The sequence below is a fragment of the Cetorhinus maximus genome, chromosome 18 (assembly GCF_964194155.1).
Source record: "Cetorhinus maximus chromosome 18, sCetMax3.hap1.1, whole genome shotgun sequence".
Lineage (NCBI taxonomy): Eukaryota > Metazoa > Chordata > Chondrichthyes > Lamniformes > Cetorhinidae > Cetorhinus > Cetorhinus maximus.
Window position 1 is genome coordinate 7,399,551 of NC_135896.1, and position 17,002 is coordinate 7,416,552.

Here is a 17,002-nt window from a genome sequence, read left to right on the forward strand (position 1 = left end):
CCCTCACAATAACTGATAAACATTCTATTAGGCAGACTGACTCCTGGGATTAGAAGCTGACCAATGGGCAAAGATTGCTCAGAATGGGCCTATATGAGTCTCAACGGGATCACTCTCATTCTTCCAAACCTCGGAAGGCTTGACAGGGTAGATTGAGAGGATGTTTCCCCCAGCTGAGGAGTCTAGAACTGAAGTCATAGCCTGAGGATAAGGGATTGACCATTTAGGACCGAGAGGAGCAGAGACCTCATAACGACTGTGATTTCTCATTCATTATATTCAAGACCAAGATCAATACTGTTTAGTTCATTAATTAATCTTAGTGTAATCTAAGAGGTCCAAGGGGTCTGGGGATTAGGTGGGAAAGTGGAGGTGAGGTAGAAGATCAATATTGAATGTTACAGCAGGCCTGAGGGGTGAATAGCCTATACCAGTTTCTATTTTTTTTATATGTTACCTGGATTTGTTTATATTGTCTTTAACTGATCAACATTTCAACTGCAGTAATGTACAACAAGGATACACTTGAATTAATAGGACCCTTATCGAACCTCAGGGCCTTTTTTTTTTAAAAAACATTTTTTTAAAAAGGTGAGGAACTTGTAAGTCTTGATGTTCAAAGAGAAATGGGTGTGCGGGTAGAAGGAATGCAGAAAGTTAGCACGTAGGTGCAGTGAGCAATTAGGAAGGGGAAAAAGCACACAGCCCACAACCTTCTAACTCAGAAACGAGATTGCTATCAACTGATCAACTTTCAACACCAATTAGTGCCAGGAGAATGACCAAAGACCACAGTCAAAGGGGGAGGTTCTGAGAGAGTCACTGAAGCTGAAAAAAAGACAGCAAAATATCTTTGTCCAAAGAATATTAATCGTGTTCAATTAATGGGCATTAGGGTATCGCTTGTGCCCCTGTAAATAGGAACAGACTGAAACTGTGGTTTGAAGAAGGGTCATACGGACTCGAAACGTCAACTCTGTTTCTCTCTCCACAGATGCGGTCAGACCTGCTGAGTTTTTCTAGCAGTTTCTGTTTTTGCTTCAGGTTTCCAGCATCCGCAGTATTTTGCTTTTATCCGGAACTGTGGTTGTTAGATTTAGAAGGGTATGCTGTAATGTGCACCTCGGTAAAGAAATGCTTTCAAAAAGCGTGTAAAGCTCGGCTCCAGTTCCATCCTTCACCACCTGAATTTCTAGAGCGTAACGAATGAGGAAGAAATTCCAGACACCAGAGTCCAGATGGCTACCATCAACGGGGAGAGCAAGAGGGAGGGGGAGGGGGAGATTTCATATGGGGCCAGAGCTGGAAAGTTGAAGGTGCAAGGGGGTCAATGATGAGCATGGGCCTCTACTGAGGAATCGGAGTTGCTTCGGAGCAACTCAATCCCAGGGGACATTGGTCGGCGCTGTCAAGAGGGCGGCCACAGAAAAAAAAAACCTACAGGGAAGAAGAGAGATGCCTTCCATTTCATACAAGGGGTAAAAGACAGACAGAAAGGCCTGTGTTTATCAGAGACAAAAACAGTCTCTTTCCAGTGTGGGCCTTGTGATTAAAGTACAGGCACTCAAATCATCACAGTCCTGTTTTCAGACAAGATTTTTGGAGTAGGAGTTGGTGGAGGAGGGAAATTGCTGTTAAGAGCTGCTTTAAGGGCAGACAAGGTGGCACATCATTATGTTCCCAAGCAGTAAAGCTCTGAGGGGAACATTAATATTTAGCTCAGTGACGCAATATAATATCTAAGAACTTGTGCTCAGCCTCATCAGTTCCGTTTCTCCAAAGACATATCACTCCCTGCTCTCCTCGGCCACCATTTTTCTCCTCCTCCCCCACCTGATCCTTAAAATGTCTGCTCCTTGCTGGGACACAGTTCTGGGGTCACAAGGAGACTATTTGGTAACAAGCAGCATCACTGCCAGACCCGATCTAGTCCTTGGCAAGACTCCAGATGACCGAGACCAGTCTAGGAGGTCACTGTAGCCCTGAATTTCCTGCAGTACTTACCCTTTTGCAACAGGAGATGGTCCACCCCAGTCAGAAACAGATCTAGCGCTTACTCAGAGGAATTCAGAAAATTTGTGTGCACCACACATGCCAGAGGCTGTTCCAGAAGTTCAGTATTCTCTGGGCAAAGAACCACCTCCTGACATCAAATCTAGATCAGTCCTGAAACAACCTAGAACTGTCTCCTCCCTGACCTATTCAATTGGGACATCCAGTAGGAGAGAATTAGCCCAGTATTCTGACAAAATTCTTGTAAATCTATTTTATTGCTGAAAAGAGAGACATGTTGCTGAAGCTTTTCATCTTGCACTCATCAGGACAAATGCAAGAATACCAAATTTCAAACAATCACAAGCCTGCCGGCCAATCAACACCCTTCTCTCCTGGGTTTGTCCTGACAAGGGTAAGGCGAAAACATTTGGCAACATGTCTCTCTTTTTAGCAATGAAACAGGCCAGGTAAAGACGACAGACATTAGTGAACTAGATGGGTCTTTACAACAATGATAGTTTCATGGTCACCATTACTAAGGCTAGCTTTCAATTCCAGATTTATTAACTGAATTCAAATTCCACCAGCTGCCTTGGTGGGAACTGAACCCATGTCCTCAGAGCACTAGAGCAGAGTATTAGCCTGGGCCTCTGGATTACTAGTCCAGTGGTATTACCACTGTCTCTCCCATCTAGCTCATCCTTCCATATCAGCCTATCACTCTTCTCAGTCGGAGCATTTAAATGCCTCTCCAATGATCTTTTGTGACTCATAAGTCAACTAGACAGAGGAGCTCTCCATTAGCTGCCACCTTGACGGAGTGTCAGCTGTGGCTCAGTTGGCAATACTCTTGCCTGAGTCTGGGGTTTCTGGGTTCAAGCCCTACTCCAGAGACTTGAGCACAAAAATTCAGGCCGACACTCCCAGTGCAGTACTATGGGAGTGCTGCACTGTTGGAGGTGCTGTCTTTCAGGTCAGCTCTCAAAGCGAGGCCCTGCCTGCTTTCTAAGGTGGATGTAAAGACCCCATGGCGCTATCAAGAAGAAGAACAGGGTAGTTCTCCCCAGGTGTCCGGGCCAATATTTATCCCTCAACCAATATAACTAAAAAGTCAGATTATCTGATCACTATCACATTGCTGTTCGTGGGAGCTTGCTGTGTGCAAATGGGCTGATACGTATTTCTACATTACAACAGTGACCACATTTCATAAAAAACAATCACAGGATTACAGAATTGTTAGTGTAGGAGGCCATTCAGCCCATCATGTCTGCACCAGCTCACGAATGAGCATTATGATTTAGTGCCATTCTCCTGCCTTTTCCCCAAACCCCTGCACATTGTTTCTATTTAAATAATTGTGTGCAGGGCGATTAAGAGAAAGCTTATCTGAGCTGAGGTTGGACAGACGCTGAAAGCACTCAAAACTTCCTGGGTCAACCTATCTGCAAGATCGCTCATGGCTGCAGCTACAGAACAGGGGCAAGGGTAAAGAGTGCTTCTACTGGTGGGAACAGGAGTTACGTGTAAACGAAATCAAAACCGATGGTGGCGATTGAAGGGGAATGTCAGGGTTGGGAAGGCGGCAGAGATGGATTAGGAACAAAGAATTCCGAAGCATTCAAAAACCGGATCTCAAACCGTGAGCCATCTTTGCGATTCTTCATTTTTTTGCCAGAGATTCAGAAAGGCAAATCCCTGTAGGAGAGCCTCTGCTGATAGACGCGGGTGCTCTATGGAAAATTGAAAACTTCTGGAAAAGGCTCCTGAGAATCTGACTACCAGAAGTAAAATGAACAGACAAGGGCCAAAAATGATCAAATTAACCCCTTAATTGGACTCAGTGCCAAGCAATTCCCCCCTCCCCACTTGCCCCAACAGCAATAGACTTTAATTAATTTTGTGTCCTCCAGAGAAGGCAGACTGGCCCTCAGTATAACACCTCATCAGAAGGATGGCACCTCCAACTGTACAGCAATCCCTCAGTACTGCACTGGAATACCACAATGTTGCACAAATAAGGCCGTCAAAACATCCTCGCAAGTGGTACTGCAACAAATCTCTCACTCCCCACACAATCCTTAGTCAACTCTGTGCACCAGGCACGACAACCAGAGGTGTATGTGAGGGTGGCAGTACAGTCCATGAGCCCTGGTTCAGTATTTGTGGACACTGTAGTGGTTGACATAGGGACATCTTGTGGTGCAGTGGGTAGTGTCCCCGCCTCTAGGCCAGAAGCTCCAGGTTCAAGTCCCACTCCAGGACTTGATGCTCATGGAACATGCGTTCATAACGCGGCCAAACAGGTTGATTATCGGCCTATAAATCCTTCCAATAGGCCCGATGGCAAACGGCAAGAAAGGGAGAGTTTCCTCGTCAGCCGGACTACAGAAGGCAACGGCAAATCACTGCGGTACTTTATCAAGCGTAATCATAGACCAATCCAATGGAAGCCCATGGACACCAACCCCCCTCTGTGGGCCATGATACCTGAGGAGGGGGAGGATGCAATGCAACATTGGGTGGTTCATTACAGGAGGTTAAAAATCAAAGGCCAGATCTGATGAATATTTCCAGCATTTTCTATTTTTATTTAAGGTTTCCAGCGACTGCAGTATTTTGCTTTTGTCTCAGAGGTTTGAGAGTCTTTGGAACTCTTCCTCAGAAGGCAGTGGAAACGGATTCTTTGAATATTTTTGAGGCAGAGCTGGATAGATTCTCGATAAAGAAGGTGGCGGGGGTGAGGTGAAAGGTTAAGAGGGGTAGGCGGGAGTGTGGAGTTAAGGTTATAATACTGAGTGGTGGAGCAGGCGCGAGGGGTCGAGTGGCCTGCTTCTGCTCCTAATTCGTATGTTCGCGCGTCTCAGCTTCTGACCTGCAGGGGGAACCCTTGCCCAGCCCACCAAATTTCACTGGGCGGGCTGGGCACTTGGCGCCTGACCTGCCCCAGCGGCTGTGAGGGGAGGTCCTTGTGTGCCCACTAAATTAGCTACTTATGGGCCTAGTGGTCCACGGGCAGGCAGGCCCCTTTAATGCCTTCCCGGCTGCGGGTAAAATTGCAGTGGGGGAGGGGGGGGGCAGGGCAGCCGGGTAGGCATCAGGAACAGCACCACTGGCACGGGGTATAATTTCACCTCCCCCGCTGCCTGCCATCCTGCCCCCAGGATAGGCTGTAAAATCCAATGCTACATAAAGCCACAGGGCGATCTTGAGGCGCACTGGGTAGCGTCCCCGTCTCTGGGCCAGAAGCTCTGGGTTCAAAGTTCCCCCTTCAGGACTTGATGGCCACGGAAGGTGCCTTCATAACGTGGCCAAACAGGTTGACTATCAGCCTGTAAATCCTTCCAATAGGCCTGACGGTAGGTGTTAAAGAGTGGGAGAGTTTCGCGGTCAGCCATACTGCAGTACTTTACCAAGCACAATTATGGACCAATCCAATGGAAGTCCATGGCCACCAACACCCAGTTAGGTGCCTAGAGGAGGGGGGAGGGTGGAGGTGATACAGTCACAGCAAATTATAATCGAGCTTTGCTCCCTTCGGCATTGGGAGCGTTGACCTGGATTACGGGCTCACGTCTCTGGATAGGGACTTGAAACCAACCACCTCCAGACTCCGGGGCGAGCATGCTACCCACTGAGCCACAGCTGGACACTGCAGATTGGACTGGAATGCACCAAATCGAGTTCCAACACACGCTTCCTCCGGCAAATCGAGGGGCTGGAATTTTCACCCGTGGATGCGATTGTTTGCGATCTCGGTGCCGACTGCAGCCTTTGAGGGGAAGAGCAACGAGAGTCTTACCCTTGCGTCTTTTGATGCCAGTCATCGCGGATCAAGTTGGAGGTGTGGATCACAACTCGAAAACCCTCTTCGTACAAAAGTAACATCATTTTCCTGCAGGGGAAAGAGAGAGAGAGAGAGAGAGAGAGAGAATTGAGCAGGGGAAAAAATAAAACAAATTGACATGCAGATCCTTGGGCCTGAGATAAAGCGACCGTGTTAATTTTTGTTCAGTTAACAACGAGAGCTTATGTTTAAGGCGGCGGCTGAGGGTTTGGTGGTTGCGGGGGGTGGCAACCTGGCAAGAGGTTTTAAAATTATAAAGGGGTTTGATAGGTCAGATGTAGAGATATTCTCACTTTTGGCAGAGTCAAAACGCGGGACCCTCAGTATAAGTTAGTCATCAGTAAGACCAGTAAGGAATTCAGGAGGAACTCCTTTGCCCAGGGAACTCGCTACAACAGGGAGTTGTTCAAGTGAATATACATTTGTAATTAAGGGGGAGCTAGGACATGAGGCAGAAAGGAATAGGAGGGTATGTTGATGGATGGAACAGACCAGGAGGAGGCTTGTATGAAGTATAAACATTGGCATTGACCGAATTGGGCTGAATGGTCTATTCCTGTGTTTAAATTCAATGGCTCAGGTCTTGTTGTTCCTGGACAGTTGGAGATCGGAGATGCCCCAGTGGATGTGCTACAGGACAACGCAAAGGCTGCGCGGGAACTGCCCAGGAAACTCCTTATGGGCAATTCACCTGCGTCCGGAACCCTCTGAAAAAGTCTCCATCTCTGAGTGAGAGTCGGAGACTTCAGAAGGTTCCGGCTCACTCACCTGGACAGTTACCCAGGAAATGCTAGACAGAGAAAAAAAAACCACGGCTAACGCCTGGACAACTATACAACTGACCCCAATGCTCCCCACTGACCCCCCCCCCGACCCTCCAATTCCCCCAATCGTCCGACGTCCCCCAACCCAATCTTACCACCCTGCCCACCTGTCACCCACCACCCTCCCGCCCTACCCACTTACCTCCTTCACACTCAGTGGAAAGCTGTTTAACTGTCCCAAAGTTTTTTGCGGTGTTAGTGAATGAAGACTTGACAAAATAAGGTAGCTGATGCCGTAAAAAGGGGGCGTGACTTGGCGTCGCGCGACCACCCTGCCCAGCGAAGGAGGACTCCGAGAACAGGTCCACATCTCTGAAGAGGCCGGTTTGGAAATGTAAAGCAATAAGAGTGGAGCGGAAATCTAACGGTGATCGGGCCCAGAGTAATTCTGTGTTAACGATGGGACACTAACTGGAGCAATCCATACAGCAGCAAAGGCAGCAGGTCCAGGAATCTCTCGCCAGTAAGCTCTGTAATCACTCTTTGGAATTTGTCACGCAGTTCAGGTGAGCCGAAGTGATATCTGTATTCCGAGTGCGTCTTCATCAAGTTAGAAAAGAGCCACTTTGGATGTGAAGTGATTGTCATATTCGTTTGCCAACAGTAATATTCTCACATGAAATTACACAGTCTCTTATTTCAACAGAGCCATTATCTACTCAATGGATTAATGACTGTGTTATGACAGCAAAATAACCGCATGCAACCTGCATCTTCTGCTACCTTTCACTTACCATCTCTAACCCTTTACAGTAGGATCATTAACGGAACTTACATTCCCTCCACCCGCAGTAGCAGCAGTATCTACAAGATCACCAAGCTTCCTTAGACAGCACCTTCCAAACCCACAATCACTGCCATCTAGGGCACATGGGAACACCACCACCTGGAAGTACCCCTCCAAGTCGCCCACCATCCTGAATTGGAAATATATCGCCGTTCCTTCACTGTCGCTGGGTCAAAATCCTGGAGCTCTCTCCCTAACAGCGCCGTGGGTGTACCTACACCACATGGACTGCAGCGGTTCAAAGCGGTGGCTCACCACCACCTTCTCAAGGGACAATTAGGGATGGGCAATAGGTGCTGGCCTAGCCAGCGATGCCCACACCCTCAGAACTAATTTTGTGAAAACCCTGCAAGCAAGTGATGTGAGACCACCACCGGGGGCTGGGGGGCAGCATCACACCAGCGGCATTGCCATCGGCTGAATCTCAATAAAACTTCTATTTTCATCCTATTTAATGTTAGAGAGCAGACAAGTGTTCCCAATCTTAAAACAGTAATCAACACTTGGATGCTGGTGTCCAAAAATCTTTCCATAGCCAGATGGGTGTGCGGAGCTGGCAGTATAACTCTGGAGCACCTGCTCACCATTGCTCTACTGACATTTCCAGTGCAGTACTGAGGGAGTGGCTGCAGTGTCCGAGGTGCCATATTTCAGATGATCGTCCTCCCATGTGGATACCATGGCATGATTCCAAAGAAGAGCAGGGAGTTCTTCCTGGGTCTCTGGCCAATACTTATCCCTCAACCAGCAACACTGAAGACAAGTTGCCTGGATGTTATCACACTGCTGTCTGTGGGAGCTTGCTGTGTGCAAATTGGCTGACGTATTTCCCTACAACAAGTGACCACACTTCAAAAGTACTTCACTGGGCTGTAAAACACTTTGGGACATCCAGAAATTGGGAAAGGCGCTATATAAATGCAAATCTTTTCTTTTAAAGCATGTGCCAGCATCTGAACTGTAACAGAGCCACCACCTGCTCCACTGCACCCCTTCCCACTTGCCGCTGCTCCCCCCCAACCCCACCCCACCAAGATTTATACATTAATCGAAACTAGGGACCAAAACAAATGCCAGACTTTGCTTGGGGGCATTCCACAGTTTCGTGATCCTGAGGAAGAACGAGTGAGTGTTGCAGGTGTTTAACGGGATTGAGGCTGACAAGCTTTGATTGTTCCAACATTCTCCCAGCCATCCTCCCTAAAGAGCTCAGCCATAACTCCGCTGCCCATTTCCTGACTCACACTAAGTTCTGTTCACCCATCACCCTTGTGCTCTCTGTCCTACGTTGGTTCCCAGTCCAGCAACAGCTCCATTTTGAAATTATCCCTGCTTTCAAATACCTCACCTCCACCAGCCCCCAATCTCTGTAACCTCCTCCATCCCGACAACCCTGCATGATCTCTGCTTTCCTCCAATTCTGGCCTCCTGTACAACCCTGATTTTCATCACCCCATTACTGGTGCTCATACCTACAGGTGCCTGGGCCTAAACTCTGGAATTCCCTCTCTAAACCTCTTCTGCTCCCTTTCCTCCTTTAAGGCGCTCCTTAAAATCTATCCCTTTGACCAAATTGTGGGTCATCCGAGCTGATATCCCTTTATGTGGCTCAGTGTTAAATTAGGAACATAGAAAACGGGAGCAGGGGTATAGCATTCAGCCCTTCGAGCCTGCTCCGTCATTCGATATGATCATGGCTGATCCTCTATCTCAACGTCGTACTCCCGCTCTCTCCCCATACTCCTTATGCCTTTAGAGTCTAAAAACCTATCTACTTCCTTCTTAAATATATTCAGTGGGTTGGCCTCCACAGCCCACTGTGGTAGAGAATTCCACAGGTTCACCACCCTCTGAGTGAAGAAGTTTCTCATCTCAGTCCTAAATGGCCTTACCTCGTATTCTGAGACTGTGACGCCTTGTTCTAGAACCTCCCTCCCACCGCCAGCCAGAGGAAACATCATCCCTGCATCCTGTCTGTCCCACCCTGTCAGAATTTTACACGTTTCAATGAGATTCCCTCTCATTCTTCCAAACTCCAGCGGATATAGTCCTAGTCGGCCCAATCTCTCCTCATACGACTATCCTGCCATCCCAGGAATCAGTCTGGTGAACCTTCGCTGCACTCCCTCTATGGCAAGTATATCCTTTCTCAGGTAAGGAAACAAAACTGCACATACTACTCCAGGTGTGGTCTCACCAAGGCCCCATACAGCAGCAGTAAGACATCCTTGCTCCTGTACTAAAGTTCTCTCGCAATGAAGGCCAACATACCATTCGCCTTCCTAACTGCTTGCTGCACCTGCATGCTTGCTTTCAGTTTGATATTTCTGTTCGCTATTGCTCCGGTGAAGTGTTCGGCTACATCAAAGGTGCTATATAAATGCAAGCTGTTGCTGACAGCAAGGTGAAATGAAGGAGGTCCATTTTTAGCTCATCGATCTGTAGGAAAACCTACAGCTCCTCTTCTCAAAAGTCAAAGAGCCCAATGGCCTCCTAATAAATTTGCCTCTCAGGTCCCCGCTTCGGGTTTTCACCATTTTGTTGTGAAGCCGATTTGAATTTCCTGCCCTTTTGTGGACAGCTATTACTTTGGGCAGTGGGGTGGTGAAGATGGTGTTTACCGGAGTAAAATTGGGCCTACAGTCTCCGGAGCTGAGAAGAATGAGAACGTTGACAGGGTACGTGCCGAGAGGCTGTTTTGCCTGGTCGGAGAGTCTAGGATCAGGGGTCAGGGTCTCAGGCCGACCCAGTTTGGAGTAAGATGAGCAATTTCTTCACGCAGAGGGTTGTGAATCTTCGAAATTCTTTACCCGAGGAAGGCTGTGGGGTCCTCAGTCATTGAGTATATTCAAAACTGAGATCAACAGATTGTTGGGCACTCAGGGAATCACAGGAAAAGGTGGAATCCTGCAGTTGAGGTAGTTGATCAGCCACGATGTTGTCGAAAGGCACTGCAAGCTCCAAGGGCCGTATGGTCTACTCCTGCTTCCATTTTGTACGTTATGTTCTTTACAATGGAGGGACCCACTGTCTGATCACACGCTCACAATATGGGATTGATCTATCACTACTGATAAGTTAAAGCACATCGCTATGGTAACTATTACCCCCAATGCCATTTTGCATTACATAGAAACAAAAGTCATCTACTTACGTGTGATGTGTTCCATAGGCAATCTCCAACTTGGCCTGGAAACATTAAAAATAGGCTCCTTTGCAAATGTATCAAATTATTGATGAACAAAGTACAACACAATAACCTGAGAGCTATTATCTGAAAGATGTGCAAAAATAGGCCCTCTTACTTTACCAAGCTGTTACAGTTCCTGTCTTGGGATCATTTGCCCATCAGGCATTCTAACAGTTAACCTTCAACCGTAAGACCATCAGACATAGGAGCAGAAATTAGGCCATTCGGCCCATCGAGTCTGCTCCGCCATTCAATCATGGCTGATAAGTTTCTCAACCCCATTCTCCTGTTTTCACCCCGTAACCTTTGATCCCCTTACCAATCAAGAACCTATCTATATCGCTCTTAAATACACTCAATGACCTGGCCTCCACAGCCTTCTGTGGCAATGAATTCCATAGATTTACCACTCTCTGGCTAAAGAAGTTTCTCCTCATCTCTGTTCTAAAAGGTCTTCCCTTTACTCTGAGGTTGTGCCCTCGGGTCCTAGTCTCTCCTACTAATGGAAACATCTTCCCCACGGCCACTCTATCCAGGCCTTTCAGTATTCTGGAAGTTTCAATCAGATCCCCCCTCATCCTTCTAAACTCCATCCAGTATAGACCTAGAGTCCTCAAACGTTCATCATATGTTAAGCCTTTCATTCCTGGGATCATTCTCGTGAACCTCCTCTGGACCCTCTCCAGGGCCAGAACATCCTTCCTGAGATACGGGGCCCAAAATTGCTCACAATATTCTAAATGTGGTCTGACCAGAGCCTTATAAAGCCTCAGCAGCACATCCCTGCTTTTATATTCTAGTCCTCTCAAAATAAATGCCAACATTGCGTTTGCCTTCCTAACTACCGACTCCACCTGCAAGTTAACCTTAAGAGAATCCTGGACTAGGACTCACAAGTCCCTTTGCATTCCAGATTTCTGAATTCTCTCCCCATTTAGAAAATAGTCTATGCCTCTATTCTTCCTACCTAAGTGCATGACCTCACACTTACCCACGTTGTATTCCATCTGCCACTTCTTTGCCCATTCTCCTAACCTGTCCAAATCCTTCTGCAGCCTCCCCGCCTCCTCAATACTACCTGCCCCTCCACCTATCTTTGTATCATCTGCAAACTTAGCCAGGATGCCCTCAGTTCCTTCATCTAGATCATTAATGTATAAAGTGAAAAGTTGTGGTCCCAACACTGACCCCTGCAGAACTCACTAGTCACCGGCCGCCATCCTGAGAAGGACCCCCTTATCCCCACTCTCTGCCTCCTGCCAGACAGCCAATCTTCTATCCATGCTAGTACCTTGCCTCTAACACCATGGGCTCTTATCTTACTGAGTAGCCTCCTTGTCAAAGGCCTTCTGGAAGTCCAAGTAGATAACATCCATTGGCTCTCCTTTGTCTAACATACTCGTTAGCTCCTCAAAGAATTCTAACAGATTTGTCAGGCATGACCTCCCCTTGATGAAACCATGCTGACTTTGCCCGATTTTATCATGCACTTCCAAGTATTCTGAAATCTCATCCTTAATAATGGACTCTAAAATCTTACCAACGACTGAGGTCAGGCTAATCGGCCTGTAATTTCCTGTCTTTTGCCTCACTCCCTTCTTAAACGGGGGGGTTACAATTGCGATTTTCCAGTCCTCTGGGACCCTCCCTGACTCCAGTGATTCCTGAAAGATCACCACTAACACCTCCACTATCTCTTCAGCTATCTCCTTCAGAACTCTGGGGTGTAATCCATCTGGTCCAGGTGATTTATCCACCTTCAGACCTTTCAGTTTTCCTAGCACCTTCTCCTTGGTAATGGCCACCATACTCACCTCTGCCCCCCGACTCTCTTGAACTTTGGGGATGTTACTCGTGTTTTCTACTGTGAAGACTGACGCAAAGTACCTATTCAGTTCCTCCACCATTTCTTTGTTCCCCACTACTACTTCTCCAGCGTCATTTTCCAGTGGCCCACTTTTGCCTCTCTCTTACCCTTTATATATCTAAAAAAACTCTTGCAATCTTCTTTTATATTAATGGCTAGTTTACCCTCATATTTAATCTTCTCCCTCCTTATTTCTTTTTTAGTTGTCCTCTGTTGGTCTTTGTAGGCTTCCCAATCCCCTGGTTTCCCACTGCTCTTCGCCGCATTGTATGCTTTCTCTTTAGCTTTTATGCTGTCCCTGACTTCCCTTGTCAGCCATGGTTGCCTCGTCCTCCCTTTAGTATGCTTCTTCTTCCTAGGGATGAATTTTTGCTGTGTCTCCCAAATTACTCCCAGAAACTCCTGCCATTGCTGTTCCACTGTCTTTCCTGCTAGGCTCATCTCCCAGTCAATTCTGGCCACCTCCTCCCTCATGCCTCTGTAGTTGCATTTATTCATCTGTAATACCGTTACATCTGATTCCAGCTTTTTCCTCTCAAATTGCAGGGTAAATTCTATCTTATTATGGTCACTTCCTCCCAACAGATCATCAGGCCATTTACCACATGAGGGGACTATCCTGGCATGTTTAAGGTGTATAACTAAGACATCACGAGAGAGGAGATTAATCCATTATATTTAAGGTGTAATTGATACGTGGCAAGAAGAAATCTTCCCTCCCAACTACTCAGTCAAGGTATACCAGCGGAAACTAACACAGAATCGGTACTTTGCACTGGCTGGTTTGGAATCCACGCTCTCAAAACTCTCTAATGCAGTGTGGTTCTCTGAGCCTTCATGTCAGAGACCCAACACACTGACTGAGCAATGATGTGATTCCACTGGGAGCTTGAAGTGAGGGAGAAAATTCTACACACCAGGACGTGTCGGAGCGTACAGAGTCACTCAGCGCACTTCTGTCCATCTGATAAGCCCTAAATACGAGGGAGTCTCGAATTGCCCCACTCCCTCCAATTCACCCTCACATTCTCCCACACTCTGCGTTCCCCTCAACATGCAAGGAGCCAGAATTGCAGGTATCTCGGGGGGTTGTAGGGCTGGAAGAGATTGCAGACGTAGGAAAGGGGGGCGAGGCCATGGAGGGCTTAAAACAGAAAGAAGAGAATTTTAAAAATCAAGACATTGTCAGTTTGGGAGCACAGGGATGACAGGTAAACAGGAGTTGGTACGAGTTAGGATAGGGGCAGCAGAGCTCAGGAGTTCCAGTTTACAGAGGATAGTGACAGGCTGGTCAGAACACTGGAATTGCCTGCAAACGCTAAGTCTGTTTCGGTGAATTAAACCCTTTAAATGCAAAAAGATTCTGCAAATAAGAATGCGTTTGTTGCTTAAATCCATGTTACTACAGAAATTAATAGCATTGCTGTAAACCTGACATTCAGTGAGTGGCACTCACAGGCAGGTAACAGTGCCCTCTAGAGGACATATACAGATATTCAGAAAGGAAGACTGTGCTTCACCCTGATGGATAGGGTTACTCTGATGGACCTTTCAGAAGGCACTCAATAAATTTCCCCACCAGAGATTATCAGAAATAATTTTGTGACACTTCCTCCACCACCACCACACATGATGCATTGTAGCAATTCACCAAGGCACCTTCGACAGCAACTTACAAACCTGTGACCTCTATAATCTAAAAGGACAAGGACAGCAGACACATGGGAACACCACCATCTGGAAGTTCCCCTCCAAGCCACTCACCATCCTGACTTGGAAATATATCGCCATTCCTGCACTGCCGCTGGGTCAAAATCCTGGAACTCCCTCTCTAACAGCACTGTGGGTGTACCTACACCACATGGACTGCAGCGGTTCAAGAAGGCAACTCATCACCACCTTCTCAAGGGCAACTAGAGATGGGCAACAAATGTTGGCCTAGTCAGTGATGCCCACATCCCGTAAATGAATTTTAAAAAGTCAACAATTGGTTTGGACGCAGGGGATGGAGAGTGGGGATAAAAGAAAATTACTCTGGTTGGTGGAACGTGACAAGTGGTGTTCTCCTTGGTTTGGTGGACTTGTACATTGATGACTTTGATGAAGGATTTGAGAGTTGTAAATTCACGTTTTTAGGTAACACCTAGGAGGCAGAGGGAAGTTGTGGAGATGGAAGAAGGAAATTACAAAGAGAGAGCGAGGAGGATGAAGCAAGTGCACAAAACCGAAGCAAATATGGGGGATAACAGGAGGTCTTAAGAAAGGTAAATCAGAATATTTTGTTAATAGTGACGCACTAGTGGCTGTGAAGGAGCAAAGGGATTCGAGTCTTCATGTACAGAAGTTACTAAAAGATAGTGCACAGGTTCAAACACCCAAATATATGAATTAGGAGCAGGGGGTGGCCACTCGGCCCCTCGAGCCTGCTCCGCCATTCACTAAGATCTAATTGTGGCCTCAGCTCCACTTTCCGCTTACCCCCCAATAACCTTCGACTCCCTTGTCAGTCAAGAATCTATCTACCTTAAAAATATCCGTTGACCCAGCCTCCACCGCTCTCTGAGGAAGAGAGTTCCACAGGCTCACAGCCTTCACAGAAAAAATCTCTTCTAAACTCCACCTTAAATGGGAGACCCTTTATTTTTAAACTGTGTCCCCAGGTTCCAGTCTGTCCCACAAGGGGAAACACCCTCTCAGCGTCCACACCGTCAAGTCCCCTCAGGACCTCATGTGTTTCAATAAGATCCTCGCTCAATTTTCTAAACTCCAACGGATACAGGCCCAGTCTGTCCAACCTTTCCTCCTAAGATAAACACCACCCACTCCCCCATGCCCCACACCCCCATCCCAGGTATCAGTCAAATGAACCTTATAAGGGACCAAAGGGGGAAATCTATGGGTGGAGCCAAAGGACATCACTAGAGTGTTGAATGAATACTTCACGTCCGTCTTCACCCAAGAGAATGTGGATGAAGGTATCGAGCTCAGGGAGAGAGAATGTGAGGTCCTTAAGCAAATTGATATAGGGAGTGACAAGGTATTGGAGGTGTTGGCAGGCTTAAAAGTGGACAAATCTCCAGGTCCAGATGATTTGTGTCCCAGACTGCTGAGGGAGGCAAGGGAGGAGATCGCAGGGGCTCTGACCCAAATTTTTAATTCTTCTCTGGCCACGGGGGAGGTGCCAGAGGACTGGAGAACAGCTAATGTGGCTCCGTTATTTAAGAAGGGTTGTAGAGATAAGCCAGGGAACTATAGGCCAGTGAGTCTCACGTCAGTGGTAGGGAAACTATTGGAGAAAGTTCTGAAGGAGAGAATCTATTTCCACTTGGAGAGGCAAGGTTTGATCAGGGATAGTCAGCATGGCTTTGTCAGAGGGAGGTCATGCCTAACAAATTTGAATTTTTTGAGGAGGTGACTAGGTGTGTAGATGAGGGCAGTGCAGTTGATGTAGTTTATATGAATTTCAGCAAAGCCTTTGACAAGGTCCCACATGGGAGACTTATAAAGAAGGCAAATGCACATGGGATACAGGGTAATTTGATAAGGTGGATTCAAAATTGGCTTAGTTGTAGGAGGCAGAGGGTGATGACAGAAGGACGCTTTAGTGACTGGAAGCCAGTGTCCAGTGGCGTACCACAGGGATCTGTGCTCGGTCCCCTATTATTTGTCATTTATATAAACGACATAGATGACTATGTGGGGGGTAGGATTAGTAAGTTTGCGGATGACACAAAGATTGACCAGGTGGTTAACAGTGAGGTTGAGTGTCTTGAGCTACAGGAAGATATAGACGGGATGGTCAAATGGGCAGATAAGTGTGAGGTAATACATTTTGGAAGGACTCATTTGACAAGGAAGTATTCAATGAACGACATGGCACTTGGAAGTTCTGAGGAACAAAGGGACCTTGGCGTGTGTGTCCATAGATCTCTGAAGGCGGAGAGGCATGTTAGTGGGGTGGTGAAAGTGGCATATGGGACACTTGCCTTTATCAATCGAGGTATAGATTACAAAAGTAGGGAGGTCATGTTGGAGTTGTATAGAACCTTGGTGAGGCCACAGCTGGAGTACTTTGTGCAGTTCTGGTCGCCACATTATAGGAAGGATGTGATTGCACTGGAGGGGGTGCAGAGGAGATTCACCAGGATGTTGCCTGGGATGAAACATTTAAGTTATGAAGAGAGGTTGGATAGACTTGGGTTGTTTTCGTTGGAGCAGAGAAGACCTAGGGGTGACTTGATCGAAGTGTACAAGATTATGAGGGGCATGGACAGGGTAGATAGGGAGCAGCTGTTCCCCTTAGTTGAAGGGTCAGTCACAAGGGGGCATAAGTTCAAGATGAGGGGCAGGCGGTTTAGGGGGGATGTGAGGAAAAACGTTTTTACCCAGAGGGTGGTGATGGTCTGGAATGCACTGCCTGGGAGGGTGGTGGAGGCGGGTTGCCTCACATCCTTTTTAAGTACTTGGATGAGCACTTGGCACGTCATAACAT

The 17,002-nt window shown here is 47.2% G+C and overlaps 1 protein-coding gene across 6 annotated transcripts in view; it reads right to left on the reverse strand.

The window, feature by feature from the left end:
* tdp1 (tyrosyl-DNA phosphodiesterase 1) overlaps window positions 1–17,002 on the reverse strand; it is a 120,029-nt gene that overhangs the window by 91,063 nt on the left and 11,964 nt on the right. For all 6 annotated transcript variants that reach the window (XM_078562036.1, XM_078562035.1, XM_078562034.1 and 3 more), the window contains exons 6-7: window positions 10,608–10,642; window positions 5,798–5,890 (exon numbers count right to left, since the gene is read on the reverse strand). In XM_078562036.1, the coding sequence (XP_078418162.1) occupies window positions 5,798–5,890; window positions 10,608–10,642 (128 nt within the window). The remainder of the gene's footprint in view (window positions 1–5,797; window positions 5,891–10,607; window positions 10,643–17,002) is intronic.